The following is a 16,260-nucleotide window of genomic DNA, read 5'->3' as shown; positions in this document are numbered from 1 at the left end:
TGTTTTTCTCTATACACATGTAGATATAGATGAGAAGACCAAATAGAATCATCTCTCGACTACACGTTTAGCGTCGCGAACGTATTGCACAAAAATTAGCTAACTAACTTATTTTTATTGCAGTTATCTACTCCGCCGTAATTTTGCTTTATTTATTTTTGTACCTACACTCATCCCACGACTATGGCATATCTCACGATTTCGGCAAGCAAACAAATTTCTAGCGATGACCTGAACCCAACCTCATTCCAAAGTTATTATAGATATGGTGCAGTACTCGCCGGCAGAATGAGGTCGAGTATACACTCTGGACGTATTCTGATAATAACTGTGTCCTATTGTTATTCTACATAGTGGAATAGAATAAGTAAAAACGTCAAATCAGTATTTCTTTCTATAACTGGTGTGTAGCACACTACTAGTAGGGTGAGTCGTCGAGGCTGGTTGAAAAGAAGTTGGCTTACAGTTGCATGTCTCAGGTAATATAGACTGTGTCGGGTTGGCACCGCTGTTGACAGGAACTGGATTATAATATCGTTAGAAAAAATAGCCGATTGTGAGAGATCAAATCTATCTGTCTCAAAACAAAGAGTTTATTTCAATTTCAGCGTAAAACGGCCGGTACATTTTCGCCAATTAAATGTAATAGAATCGTTACAAATACTGGACCAGGTCATCGACGAATCACAAAGTTTCAAAAGTTTACCCATTCTGATATCTGGTCATATATTGGATTGCCTGCCATTCATTAGTCGATCAGTGATTATATACTATTTAGCATGTAAACTGAGTAAAATGTAGTTAGATCAACTTAATGGATGACAAAGTAACTCGACTAACTTTCTCATTTTTATCACCACTGCCTACAGGGAAGTTGTCACCGAACGTAAGTCATAGTACAACTGTCATTCTTTCGCACCATTTTGCTTTAATTTGGTTGACAATCCCGCGCACGTACTCTGGCCTTTTTTCGGTTTCATATCGGGTCTAAATAGTGCAGTTTCTAATAGAGATTTGCTAGTATTGTGCCGTACGTGCACGGCATCTGTTCTAATTTCAACTGACTAGACTCGTCAAAACGTCTACGGTACCCATAGTGCGGTGCTTTTACGTGGCCGCACTCGAAGAATAATTTAACCAGATATTGATTCCCTCATTTGAAAAAATATACATATACATAAACCTTAACAGGGACCTCAAATGTTCGAAGTGGAGCATTGGCCTTAGAATACAACGAACGCGATTGGCGCGTTCATTTTATGGAAGAGCGAATCCATACGCATGTATAGGGTCACACACATTTGTTGTCCTTGTTCGATAACATGGAGCAATAGGTAAATGGAATTTGTTTCAATGAATACCGTTGCGATACAATAATCGTCTGCTTCTTGATTTTATTTGATTTGAATACGTGTGTAAGCAAATGAGCGGTGTGGGTCAGTTCCGTTTTATGAAACCCGCAAAGCAAACGATCCGCGCAAGCTTTAAGAGCCGTTAACCCTATTTCCTATGTTATTGGTGGTAGCAACTGAAGTAGCAGCTTCTTGGTTCTCTACCTATTTATGCATCGAGTTCAACGACGTACCTGACATCGCGCTCAGGTTAGCTCCTGCCCCTCACCTACAATTGCCGTAGAGTGGGCCTTAATCGCTATTGTTATGCCAGAGGTTTTTCATCAGCAATTTCTTGAATGCTTCGACTTCCGCGTTTCCACCCCCCACACGTTTTCGCCCTGGAATGGCTCTGTTTTGTGGCTAGTTTATGGAACTAGTTCATCGTGTTCCTGCTCTTACATAGAAGATACTCATTGTTATTATCTGTGCATAAACCCATAGATAGATTCCATATGCCTTGTGCCGCTTATGATGATCGTTATTGCAGTAATAATTGCCTGAATGGCATATATACGGCGTATAAGAAAAAACAACCAGCCCACAATCGATGCGGGCTAGATGATACGATGAGATAACGACACTCTTACCTTAAATAGCGACGAGCAGTCGTCGTAAAAAACAATTTGATTAGAACAACACTTGTAGACTGTCGTTCTTCGTTTTTGGAGTTCCGTCTGTTTTCCGCACAGACGCAAAAGTCTACAAGAGGCAACGGTATGTCCGTTGATCGTTACGTCATTTCTAGAAATTTTCATCTCCGATATATATGTATCTTAGTTGGCTGGTTTTTGAATATTCGATTGATATTCAGCGTCAGGCCATACACACGATTTTACGTATTCATTTATTATTGTTATCACTATAATAATGATGATACGTATTTGCGTCCTACACGAAATTCTCTAAAAGGCTGCGATACGCGTAGATGAAAATGAACACAGTTAGTCATGGGGCACGCTGTATATGCTCATCTATGTAAACCATTTTGAGCGTATTAGATCGCTACTAGAAGGACAACCGGGGCCACGTAAGGCTGCCGTATCAATCAAAGACGTATCAAATCAAGCAAACGTTAACTGATCATTTGATCGACTCGAACGATAACAGCGTGACGTTACTCTGCGGTACAGATCTCTCAGCATATTTAGTTATGCTCTATAATAGAAAATCAAACTATACTTTATACCCGCATTTGTCTCTTTTGCTATTGCTACTGCCACTGGTTCCGGTGGGAATGTAAATGAACGAATCAGATATTGCTACCCCGGACTATGATCTGCGGTTAAATCATTGATCGATCTCCCCTTTTTTTTTTTTCTGGAAGACCCCTTTTTGTTCGATTCTTGAAGAAAAATAATGGCTGAGTCTACATTTCATTTCAAGCTGGGAAACAATGTATCTTTTTTGCTAATAGATAATCTTGCGGTGACTACATTCGTTTATGTCAGTGTGAGCCATCCAGCCGATCGCCTTTTCAACAATAGATCTTTGCCTATTTGCTGATGCTGTCTCGCAGTCCTGCGAGTTCATATAAGTAGAAGATTCGGCCGAACCGGGTTGTAGGGATTGGTAATAGCGAGAATGCAACTGGACATTTCAGCCGTAATTTGGTTCGTATGATTGTAGGTCTTTGCTATGGATATAAAATTGCCTAATTAAGGTCATTGTAACACTAATAACCTTTCGTACGTTGTTTCGAACTTGCTAGGCAAGTTCGTTCAGGAGAAGAAATCTTAACTCAGCTCGCCTGCCCTACTGTTTGCTTTATGCCTACCTGCCATTGCGTTAAACGGCTTGCTGGGAGCCGCGCTAGGGAACGTGCTAGGTAGCTGTAGTACTAGCATTGTTATCTATAGATAGATATTAGCGATAGATTGCGTTGAATGGCTTAAAAGAGAGCTTGTAAAAGAAGACCGTCGAGGCGGTTTATTAAGTTTATTGTCCGCGAAAACCGCAACAGAGTGTTTTCTAATTGAGACCCGTGACATGAACGGGGGGTAGAATACATTTGTCTCTTTAGTACTGCCCTGTGGCGATAGACTCGAGTCGTCGTTCTCTATCTCCACGCCATCTGCCGTCCAGAACGCTCTGCGTCAGGTATCGATTCCCACCGACCAAGCAGCAGCGAACGCCACACGGTTATGATCTGCGCAATGCAGGATTAAGAAGACGCTTCTCAATCGGAAATCAGAAATTCGCAGCTGTTGACCACGTCATAGTTCTCCTAGTCGTTGCTCGCTTACTTCAATCTTTTCTCCGAAAAGCACGATCTTCTTTGTTGACTGGCTAATTTTGACTGGTCACCTGAAAGACATGCGACCTTTCGTCGACTATCCGCTCAGTCGATCTTGCCTTGCTGACTCTTCGTTTTTCTCTTCTTCGAAAAATGGAAGAGTTGAGCTTTAATATACGCACGTCGCTACAGTCGCATGAGCACCGCGTTTCGTATAGGCTTGGCTTTGGTAGTGAGTGCCTTGTTATTTTTTCCCTTCTTGTTTTCCTGACTGTTGGCGTGGACCAGCAGTAGCTTAAGCTTGTTCGTAGCCCAGGCAGCAAAGAAGCCCAATACAACTGGGTGGCTGTGAGCCGTCCTGCTGCTGTTGTGTTCGTGTGCAAAAAGTTAGCGTGCCATGAACCTGAGCCTGTTGTCCACGTTTATGGAGACAGCAAAGAGTTATGGGCTTGCGTCGTCGCTCCTATGACGGTCAGAGCATCTTGTCCTATCCGAATTTGCCTTTAAGCAAGGCAAAGATGCCTGCTCCTGCTGCGGCATCCCGGTTGAGTACACTCAGCTCGGCGCCAAAATTGGCAAAACGAGCATAGCCAGATTCGGCATAAAAAGTCAAGCTTCTATGCTACGATATACTATAGGCACTGCGCCAACAGCAGAACCGTGTCGGATCACAGCTAATACGAGCATGGGCCATTGTGTGGCGGCCGCGTGGACCAACGGGAAAGTACTTGTCGCACACGTGGTCTGGGCTTGCACCAATCGTTGATTGTGTTTTGCAAGAAGGAGGTTATATACATAAGGTATAAGGCATAGAGAAAAATAAAAGTACCAAAAAGATGTCGTTGCAGGCTAAACGGGGCTTCAAAGGCTGCTTCTAAATATCCCCAATTGGTTGTCTGTTGCTGTCACTGTTGTCCTTCCCAAAGTAAACATTACTCACTGGTGAGTATTGATGGCGGCAACAGTAGCGGACGCACGACCGCTCTGCGGCGACTTCGGCGTGGTTTTGAATGATGTTGTGGTGAGCAAACAAAAGCTCAAACACGACGAAGGGATGCGCGAAAAAATTGATGCCGCCGGATGGGCTTTGTGGTGGGCGACCCGACTGATGCTGCCACACCAGCGAACTGTTGTTGTCAAACTCTACGAGCGATATGATATGTTCATATGCCACGACCAACACATTTACCATCGCCGGTTCAACGCGTTGCGTCGCCAGACCACGGGTTTCCATTTTGTCCCTATTGCTTCCCGCGTTATGTGCGTGGCCAGCACACCTGGAAACGAACGCATAGCAGCTCATTGCGGGTAGCAGCTGATGATACCGAACGAGAATGATTGGAAGCGGCGATACTTGCTAGCGGTTATTACTGCTGATGTGGCACGTTTGTTGTGTCATCGAAATCAGGAAGAGACCGAATAATTCAACCATTTTGGAACTTTGAAGTGTTTATGAGAGGCAGAAACGAGAAGGCGTTGTCAAAACCAGGAGGAAATAGTGACCAATGTGATCGAAAACAGCTTAGGTGATTCGTTAGGAAAGGACAAATCTGCAATCGTTTTTAGAGATTGGCTGAAAAACGAACTTGTGGCTCAAAATCTAAGAGCTGGATATATGCGAAGTAGCAGGCTAGCTTGAAAGATTGAAGGGAACAGACCCAGTATTGTAGTAGTAGTAGTAGTTACTGGGTAGCAGACGGAAGCAATCAGGCGTTGACAAAAGAGCACACATAACGCTGCATTCCTGAACGGTCGTATCACCCTAATGGTTATCGGCGGCCGCAACGTCGTCTGCCAATGGTAATCAATGAATTCATTCAATTTTCTTCTACTTTGTCACCCATGTTTCGTGTCCTGGTTCTAGGGGAAAAACACCGAACGCTGTCAAAATGAACCCATCGGCGGAAAACCAACTGCCGGCTAAGTGGAAAAAAGTAACAATATTTAAAGTAGAAAAAGGGTCCTTCGCTGACGATAAGTCCTCATTATCCGCCCGCCAGCGCTGAGCGTCCTGAAACCTTGCGCGGATTCTGCCCTAATTGGCTCTTGTTATCGCGCTTAAAAGTAGACAAAGAACGAGAGAAAGCGACGCCTTAGGACAAAATTTCCTAACACCATACGGGCCTTAACATATTTCTGGGGTACCCTGCCGTAAGCCTTCTTCGAACAACAACAACAGCAAAGAAACGAATGAAAAAGGTGAGGCAAAATAAAACATGACACGATATCGATGTATATGTAGCTATTGTCTACTTCGAAAATAGTCTATGAAGGGATGTGATGATCTAGCCACTTATGGTTCCGTCGATCACCAATGGTCGAGTTCGTACCAAAGGCACAATATTGTGTTATAGGCCGTCGAACTGATTTCGAGTGATCTTTACACTGTAGTCATTAATCAATACAGATTTGAATCTTGTCACCGAGTCAAGCACACATTAATTGCATCCGCTCTTCTATTTGCCAACTAATTTAACATAAAGCAGAATTGGGCGAGCCACCTGGAAGCGATCTGGAGGATGATTTGGCATTCCCTCAAAGGTCAAGTAAGCTACACGATTTTCCCGAAGGATTGTTATATGGGAATGTAAGATCTGGTAGAATTTGTATATACTACTACTACGATGTTGATACACCTTGTAACGGAAAAAAAACAGTATTTCTTCTAACCGAACAAAGAAACTCCTGCTTACCAAAAGCAGAGGCGATCTCCCACCCGTAATATTCTAGCCAACCACAACACAGTCCACACTCTTTCTATCCGTCTACACGTGTGACAGTTCTTATTCGTGGCTTTTTTATTTTCACATTTAAAATAAAAATTATAAAAAATAAGTACGAATCATAGTAGAAATAAATACGTATCGACTTGAATAAGTGATCTTTTGAGCCTTGTTGCAGGCGGACTGTGATTATCAGGTTCGTACATTCTGCAATTTAGCCTTATGGGTGCCTGCGTGTTAGTGCGAGCGCGCGTAGCTGGGTTGTCCAACCAATGCAATACTACCTAGGCAAATTGCTACTCAATGATTCTCGTTGCCAGTAAGCTTTTGCGCGGAAGATGTTGGTAGGCACAATCTGGAGGAGTGATGGTGGTAGCATAAATAGTAAATGTTTCTACAGTGAGTGCTCGGTGTATTGACACCATGTGCGTTTCACGCCTCGCCTGCTGCTTGCTCGGTAGCGTTTCACTGGCAGAGTCGAAAAGCAACCAGCCTGCCACGAATAGCATGACTAGGTAAGAGCCGCCAACAGGCCATAATTGATTTATATAGTTATACTCCAATAGTACCAGAGATAGCGAGCTCGGTAGCAGCAAATCGCGACAAACAGCGGGTCTATTCGTTTTGTACGCGGTGTTCGTAATGAAATGTTTAAATCGTCACACCAACTAATGCAGCTCCTCTTCCGAGTCTACGACACTCGTCTTTCCCTGTGTTAAGCTTACGTTGCGCTCGACCAGAGCATGAAGATCGCAGCGGAAACATAAGGTCAGTAGAGAGGTGGACGCTCGATGGACTCGTTCAGCTGCGGCAGTTGACTGCGGGTGCTCGCTGCGATACTGGGTCTCTGATCGTAGTCTTGAACCCATCTGATTTCTAAAGCCAGCAGCGACTCAACGGTGCCAACGCTGCTCTAAACCGAGCGTCTCTTGTCCAAGCCTCCGTAAGGCAACTCGCGCAACGAACCAAACGAGCCAAATGCATTGGCCGTGTCTGTCGACCGTTGAATACGGCTGGCTGACTGACCGGCTTGGCCAAACTTGGCGACCACACAAGGCGAATTCTTTGTTCATTGATGGCGAAAACGTCCTCGGCTTCGTCGTTGCCATTGGCCTTGTGCCTTCGTTCGCTTCGTCGGCGTCAACGTTACAGGGCAGCAGCGGTAGCAATTACCTGTATCAGGAATAGAGTCGGCGGTGGTGTGGTTGCTGTGGCGTTAGCGGGTGTATTTCTCTTCCTTTGAGTAAAAGAGTAATAAAAGGAAAAATCAGACAGAATGGAGTGAGCAAACGACAAATAGAAGGGTTGAGATGGTCGTTAGGCGAGTAAACTAAAATGATAGAAACGTATGCACTGTGTAGATTATCGCATCGTCGTCAGAGAGCGACAATACCCGCTCTCGGTCAGAGTGGCTGTATCCGCGGCCGCAGTGGCCATCGCGACGCTGGTAGTAGCTAGCAGCTGTAACAACAGTTGCTACTATACTTGACGGCAATGAAGAGCTCACAGGTCACAGCAGTCGTGCCATGGTAGATTCTGACAAGAGATGGCCAAAAGATGATCAGGACGAAGTCCTATATCTAGTGTCCTGTTCGACAAATGTATAACGAGGGTCTGGATGTCTACTGCGCAATCGTTACCTTGTTCTATGAAGAAAAAAAGGTAAGCAGGAATAAATTCAGAGGTCTTTAACTACTATGGATAGTCCAAGCATGCCGGTGTATGCATACATTTTTACTGAGTCTAGAGACATAGACATGGTAGATATAAGAAGAAGACGACGATGACGATGATTTTCATATTGAAGACGTAAATTAAACGAGACTCATGGAGAGTTTCATCTTTAACGATTTAAATCGGTAACCTCTTTGAATTTCGTTGTTAATATCTAAAGGACAACTTGTGTATGTAAGTCCTCTATTGATTTCCAACAAGAAACATATGTTTATATAATTAACAGGTAAAACTGTTATGGCAATGTTGCTTTACGACTACACTGTTAGGAATCTACAGGTCGTAGATTGCGAGAAAATAATACTCTTGAAATATGAATTAATGCGAAACCACCCCACATTGTACTTCTTCGTAATTTGTGTACCGACGTAATTTCTGTTCTTCATCCACTTCTCGCTTTTGGAGAAAAATCATCGACAACAACGTACTTGTAAATTTAGGTCTTGGTCAAGAGTATGTAGCCGTTGGACATCTATCATATATCGAGCAAGGACATGACTCGCAATTGTAGTAAGTGAAACCATGTAACTGGTGCACGCAGTAAAGTCGGTGCTGTTATCGTTTTTACAGCGGTCTGTCAGCTTTGGTGAGGATGCTGCGTAGCGTGAAGATCTGTTGCTGCGGTTAACTTTGGACGGCGTAAACCGGACACGAGCTCAGTCGTTCACAGCCATCTCCGCGCAGCTCCGGGGAGATTTTGAATCTCGCCAGATCGACTGGTGGTCCATTTAGTTTATGGTTCCGGAGATTCTGCTGGAGCACGCCGAACGTGGCAAACAACTAAATGTATGGCCATAGCAGAAGCAGCTGGGCAAGCAAGACCCATATGATATACTACCAGTTCGTATAGCGTAATGGCATCAATAATAATACGCATACCGAAAAATACGGCAAGCTAGAAAAAGAACAGAAGAACATAAATAAAGATCATTAAATGTGCTTTATCCCACTCGTACGATTGCCAGTACGGCCGTTGTCTCAGCACGCTGGTCACTGAAACTTTTTCGGTTGAACGTATAATATGCATGCACGTGTGCAGTTGGCGCTCTGTGCGCAATCGTCGCTGAATCCTTTGATAATTTTAGCTGTCAGGAGCCATGGACACACGATCCTTGTCGATGGGAAGGAAAGGTACCGTTCTTGAGTAGGCAGAGCGTCGATCTTTCGCTGAATACAGCCAAGCAAAAACTGGCGAATGAATGAAACTGACAAATGTTGGTTAGCTAATGCTGTACAGGGCTAATAAAACAAAGACGAGATGAAGCAACAGTAAAAAAACGGATGAATAATATAATGGCCACAGGAAAATAAAAGGAACTGAGAGAAAGATTATCTGCATGCATGCCCAAGATGCTTCTAGCAGATTCTCAGAAAACGCCTGCGTCCAGCAAAGTCGCTCCTGCATTTTTGCTCCAAGCTCTATTTCTAAACGTGCGCTTACGTACAGACGGATAAAGCATCTTTTTAGCGAAGCGAGTCCCTTTATCTTGCATATGCTTGTTCCTTCTTGCGCTAACAGAATTACTCAATTCAGCTGATCGTTGACGGTTTTTCTATACACATATCGGCATTCGCTCGATGGCCACAGCGTGTCTCGATAGGCGTACGTGTGTTTAGAGTGAATCGGCTCGGTGGCCAGCCAGTAAAATCCACCCTCCTAAAGTAGGCGCCTGCTGTATTATTATTATGTAAGCTATTATACAAGCTAACATAAGTTTTCCTGACTTCATGTACCGTTGGCTAACTTCCTTTTTAGCTCTGTTTCGCTTCGAGGCTCCACAATTACCTCTAGCAGGAGAAAACAATGCAGAAGAGATTGAGAGGCTGCTCTTCGACGCAATTCCCAAATATATACGTCATCATAACCAAGCCTATAGACAATCCAAGGAGGGGCCACTTGCTATTCATCATGCGTACATTGCATTTTTGCCGACCGTGTGTATATATATAGCCTTCGCTTGATCGTTTATGTGTACGTACAAGTTATGTATTTAGGAGCATGACTGTAGTGATGGTTGTAGCAGTAGCACTTCCATCAGGACACCCGCAGTGCTAAAGCGGTAATATGGGTAATACGTTTGCCTACTAGACTCAGAGATACCTGATTGCCCTATTTCATGCTTACAGCCAGCCGCCTAAAACAACTTATCGCCAGTACCGGGCGCAGAACTTAAAATGTCTATTTAGTAGTCTTCTTGGGCTCGCACAGCTTGGTCAGTCCCCCAAAGCTCAGATGGTCTAGACACTCCTGGGAAGCATTAAGGAACATGCTTAATTGCACGCGCACATATTTGTTTGCATATTTTTTATTCGCCTTTTCAATCTAGAACCTCACACTATCCGCAACTCATTATTATATTACGTTAAAATAAAAGGTAGTTTAGATTGCATTAAATATATCCGATCCTCAAATGGGATTTTTCATTGTACCACAAATCGCAGCATTGGTTCAAGTGAATGAAATGCTAAGAAGGCAGGGAGATAAGATACGCCTTCGAAAGAAGACTACTAAATGTTTATATCTCGTTTTGTTAGCTTCTGTTATTCACCGCATTGAAATGGTTTTATTTAATATCACATATTGGGCATGAGAAGTATCTTACTCTGTTTATAGACACGGTTTGTAGAAATTTGGTAAAGGTATGTAATCAGTTTGATACTTAATTTTCCGTGTAAAAAGTACATATTGAAGTTAATAGCTGAACTTGTTTTGTGTATCAATTATGGTGGCGGATGCACATTTGTCTCTGATTGTTTGTTACGATTGGCGCCTTTGCATTAAGACATCTAATAGATGTTTGTAGGTGCTGCTAGTGTGGGGGATCCGGATTTGGTTTCTATCTTTTCCGGATATGGTATCAGGCATAGATTTTCTATTATGAACACATCTTTTCACTGTTGTTTGCGCTCTAGGAGGATGCAAATCGTGGAAAACCGAACTGGGAGCACCTCAATGACGAACTTCATGTTGTAATAAGTGTTGAAGATACAGAGAAGCGTGCAGACATCAAAATTCAGAGAGCAGTTGAAGAGGTTCGTAGGAGAATAATATTTTGCGAGGAGTGTATAGATATATTCAGGAAATGTTCTGAACCCTTTAGTTTTTGGCAGACACGGATGATTGGTCCTTTGTAGGTTTTCTATTACAAAGAATTATCTAGTTCTTTATTGCCAGTTTCTTTTTGTGGAAGAAAAGACATTATAAGTAACACTGACCCCTCTCTCAAACACATACTCGTGTATGGATTTGTAGCGTTGCGTAAGAAATAATCTGACTTTGATAAATAGCGTTCCCTCACTGTGTATGTGTGTGCTGTTTTTCTCATAACATAAAAACAGGTCCAGAAGCTTCTGGTTCCGGTAACTGAGGGCGAAGATGAGTTGAAGAAGCGTCAGCTCATGGAGCTCGCCATCATTAACGGAACATACAGGGACTCAAGCACGCTTGGCAAGTCCGCACTTAATGGTGCCGGTGGGTACAACAGCGACTCTGTATAGCGGCATGCAGCGCATGTAGTCTTGCATGCATACATAAATATACAATTAGATCCAGATATTTTTTTAGCATTATATTCATACAAGAAAATTGCAAACGTCGCCTTAAGATTAAAAAAAAAATTTGAAAATGTATCTTTAAAACTTGCAGATAATGTATGACGTACAATCATACTAAGCATTATAAGAGTATGAAGTGTAAAAGACAATAGATATACAGGCTGTACTAAGCATACGCATATACGATAAAATCAAACTCTTGTTCTGGCATGTTCCACGAGAGCAAATAGTCTGCAAAAGGGCAGACCATTCACGGGTATTCCGCTTACCTGCTTGCCGACTGATCTTAGCAATAACGAAAAACCTTTATCTATTGATCTATATTCTTCCAGCGTTTCCCGGGGCCGCAACCAGTTTGGATGCGTTCTTGGCTGCTCCACAGGAACTTCAGCGGCTGTTCAATGCCGCAGCAGCCGCTAGCGTTGGGTCCGTGGCTGGTGTTGGTGGGGTTGGTGGAGTAGGCGGAGTCGGAGCGCCTGTGGCTGCCTTAGCTGCATCGCCCTTGCGTACAGGAACGCCTCTAGGAGCACCCCTCATTCTTTCGTCGCCAAGGCTACCTGCAGCTGTTCTTAACGGTAACGTCAAAACAATTTCGGGTCGGCGCTAGCTCTTCAATATGTGTGTAATTGACCATGTCTGATGGATATATTTTAAAATAAACTCGATAAATGACTTTACGATAACACTAACCTATAGAAATTCCGGATATGCCATCAGACTGACGATTTTTGCTTTAAGAGCTTCATTTTCGTGCGGTTTCGTAAGAGTTTGTACCACAGCATAAACTTACCCCCGAAAAGGTAACCTTCATAAACTCTGTATTGTTTCTCGTTAACTAGGTAGGGCGTTAAGGGTCTCATTAAGGTGCATTAGAAGCTCTAGGCACTTAGGTAACCTAGAACGAAAGATAGAACAGCCGATGGACATCATAGCCAGTTAACCAGCCAGTAATGAAGCGCAAATCTACTTCTCCAGAGGGAGAAGATCTCCCTGTAACCAAATAAACGTTCTTTGTAGTCTATTTATGTTTCTTATTTGAGAGCTGGGCGCGAAAGGTAAGTACAGCTCTGAAGTTATCTGGGCAAACACCCACGTGTTTATTGGCTTCTCGGCACGAAACGCAGCTGCAACACTTAAAAATAGTCTTCACATTGTAGGCTAGGAACCCTACATTCAGTGCAGCCTCTTAGGCGTAATAAAAGACAGGTTAAGCAGAATAATACTTTTCTGATCATTAAATCGAGTTTTGTGTATTGTTCTTTGAAAATGAACAGTGAATACACGAATTTTACCAGTATATAGTTTTATAGGAATTGCACATATGTAGAGGGTTCGGGACAAATTGGGTGAGGTTCTGCTTAGTTGTTCGTCTTAGCAAGTATACTGTTTTTTAGCAGCATGTTATTTTTCTATGGAAGCGGTGTTTTTGTTAAAAAAATTCATCAAAATGACTTTTGGCGTAGAAATCAGGGGCTACTCTGGAAAGAAACGCACCTATTGCTAACTGAATGAACTAGTTAAGTTTCGACATTTAGCCATTTCTAAACATAGTCTTCGCGTCCTTTGACGCTTCTTGCCTATTTTGTATGCCTAGACTTCTGGAGCAGCCCACTTCTGGTAAAGTTTTAGCTTGAAGTTAGTACTCTTTATGTGTTACGTGTTTAAGCAAGAGTTTACATAGTAGTGTCGTTATTCTCGCAATTACAATTCAAAGCTTATAGGTGAATTTAAAGCCGCAATTTTTAGGGTAACCTGTCAGCGATTTCAGTTAGGAACGAATCAAACAGCAGTTGCATTAAGTAAACATGTTCGTGTAGGATTGTTCCCGTTAATATACAAACATTTTTTTTCTTCAACGCTTTATCTATATATCTGCTTCATTTAAATGCACTTTGACAACACCCTGTATACAAAATGATAACTGTAATACTTAGTTGTGTCTATGTCCAGATCGGCAAAATCGACCGCATCTATGTACCTGCTAAACTGACCTGTCTCTCCGTAGCCGTAGCCGCTACGAACATCTGCTTGATCTGCTTTGTGACCGGCGCGTGACAATGACTTATGATCCCCACGAACAAAACGCTGTCGTGCTCGTGATTCCCATTAGCTCAACACACTCGTAGTCCTTGTATCCTGCACTCATCTTTGCATAATACAGTCGATATGCTACAGGTGAACAGGACTAACAGGGGGCAGGGCATAGAGGACGTGAAAAATCAATTGCGACCTGAAGGCTTCTTTTCGTTCAACTAATTGTCTTAGTAGGTGACCGGAAACACAAATACAGAGGTGAATTGCCACCGTATTAGTAATAGCAGGGTGGTGTTCTGGCAGCAACGTCAGTCTCGTGTGCAGCTGGTTTTCAACCAACGGATCGATAAATCATGCCGTAGCCCATTACGGATGGACCTCAGTGCGAAAAATTTCACGTTTTACTCCCTGTCCCATGCACGATACGCGGAAAAGCCATGCCACCCAGAAATAAACATTGTATGAGAAGGCAAACTATTGTAGCAACTCGACAAATCGTGACTATGCGATGAAGCAGTTTTTTTGTAACAGCTTGACTTCCGCCTAACGTCTGTCTCTGTATAGCTTTTACGTCTGTTTTTCTACAGCAACGAATAATCCCAGAGAGAAACTCAAGTCAAATTATACTCGCCTTAGAGCTATCGAACACACGAGTTGGGCAGCAGTTCCAGTGGAAACAAGCAATAGGCCTTCGACCTGATGTAAAAGAGTCGGCTCCAGTCGTTCACCACGTTCTTACTGGATTCGTTGAACACCAGAGCTAGAGAATCTCTAATACTCGGGCTTATGGTTGCGGCAGAATAACGAGACAGAGTAATACTTTTAAAAGGATACTCGCACCAAGGGCTGAGTTAGAGCGACTTGAACGTGATTGAATGTCGGTTCTCTGGATGGGTACCCCATGCAAATGCGGAAGCAAAACGCACATTCTAATATTCATTTTTAGCAACAATAATAGCAGCACCATATTGTGTGACAGCACCATGTTGACCACACCTGTCACCTTAGACTGATCGAAATTGTCGAAAGATACACCCAGCAACTAGAAAGATCGCTAAACTATTTACTGGCGGTTTTGAGGTACAGTCACAGGCACCCATATGCATATATCGATTCGCTACGACACAGGTGCGCTTAGTTTTTGGGCAAAAAGCCAATATTTCTAGTATGCCGTGCTATGCTTTACATGTTGGGCTAGGGTTTAGCATATTATAACTTCGTGGCTTGAAATAGAGGACGCTATAAGCTACATTTTAATTCGAACTAAATAGAAGGAAAACAGTAAACAGTATCACCAGTCAAACCCCAACCCGAGAAACCTGAACCCATCACGACCGTGCCTTTAACCTACAAATGATTAGGTCAACAGTAAGGAAACAGTGTATCTAGCCGTTTTGGTCAACAGCTTATTCTGTTGGGACTTACTATCCCTAACCAGCTGATGCGCCGTAAGAAGACGGGACCTACTACGTGTAATTTAATAGATTTGTCTTGGTTTCTCTTTTGTTTCTGTATTTCTGTCTCGACCTTAATGCCTAGGCGTGCCTGGCGGAAGTTCAGCTGCACCTCCCCCAACCGCTGCTTTAATGGGAGCCGATCCCTCGTTGCTGTATCACCACGCCGCGCATCACTACACACCAGCCGACTATCACCAATACGCGAACGCTCTGCTCACGGCTAGTACACAGAATCAACAAGCCATGGACGCCTACGCGACCGCACAGGGTGGGGGCACACCTGTAGCCGCAGTCGGCCAGGATGGTACGTTTAGGTGACGTTCAAGGACGTCCATTCATCTACAGCCACACCACTACCACCACGAACAACGGCAACATCAGCAGGCTTTTTTTGTCACAGCTGCTCCTACAACAGCTGCTGCTACTACTGTTCCTTGGAGCAGTCAACCCACCTCTACCACTGCCAAGATTGTTGCTGCTGCTGCTGCTGTGGGTTGCAATAACGCCGCGGGACTGGTCGTGTCATTCCCGTACCTCGACTGTCACGAGGGCCGCGAGCTGGTTTATCTGAGTCACCGGGGTCCAGCTGCAACGCGACTAGCTGAGGGCTTTGAAGACTACAACGTCATGAGGTATACGCTTGCCGCAACTAGCCAGTTACAGCAGTCTCAAGAACAACAGCAGCAGCAGCACGAACAGCTTTTGCAACTGCAGTTCTTGCAACAGCAGCAGCAGCGACAATGGCAGCATTCAGCACTGGCGATTTCTATAGACATGTTCACGACATGTGCGCTAGGTGTCTTGGGCTAATAAGCTCTTGTTTGTCTCGATGATAACTTAAACAATAATTCACAAAGCATTGATCTTAGTGAATAGGTCCAAGACGAGTTAACGTTCGTAAAAACAGGTCCTTTGATTTTTCCTATGATACGAAATATTATTTAAAAAAGGCGACATTTTCCTTGCCTTCATATTTTCCCCTTTTTTAACTTTACTTTTCGCTATCAACGCCACAAATATGACGCTGTTTTTGCCTGATGTTGCTGAGGACACAACATGTTGAACGGTAGTTAAAATTTTCAGCCAGGCTGCATGTAACATGACAAACAAAAAGAAAGATTTATGATGGA

The 16,260-nt window shown here is 43.4% G+C and overlaps 1 protein-coding gene across 1 annotated transcript in view; it reads left to right on the top strand.

The window, feature by feature from the left end:
* The window catches only part of how (protein held out wings), a gene marked incomplete at its 3' end in the record, with an annotated part of 96,009 nt that extends 80,575 nt beyond the window's left edge, over nucleotides 1-15,434 (top strand). Inside the window, 4 exon segments of the mRNA XM_022834800.2 lie at nucleotides 10,998-11,117; nucleotides 11,424-11,556; nucleotides 11,972-12,214; nucleotides 15,213-15,434. Coding sequence (XP_022690535.1) covers nucleotides 10,998-11,117; nucleotides 11,424-11,556; nucleotides 11,972-12,214; nucleotides 15,213-15,434 — 718 coding nt within the window.
* Between the last annotated feature and the right edge of the window lie 826 nt (nucleotides 15,435-16,260).

Source organism: Varroa jacobsoni, unplaced genomic scaffold, assembly GCF_002532875.2.
Source record: "Varroa jacobsoni isolate VJ856 unplaced genomic scaffold, vjacob_1.0 scaffold_549, whole genome shotgun sequence".
NCBI classification, from domain to species: domain Eukaryota; kingdom Metazoa; phylum Arthropoda; class Arachnida; order Mesostigmata; family Varroidae; genus Varroa; species Varroa jacobsoni.
This window is presented reverse-complemented; position numbering and strand designations above follow the sequence as displayed.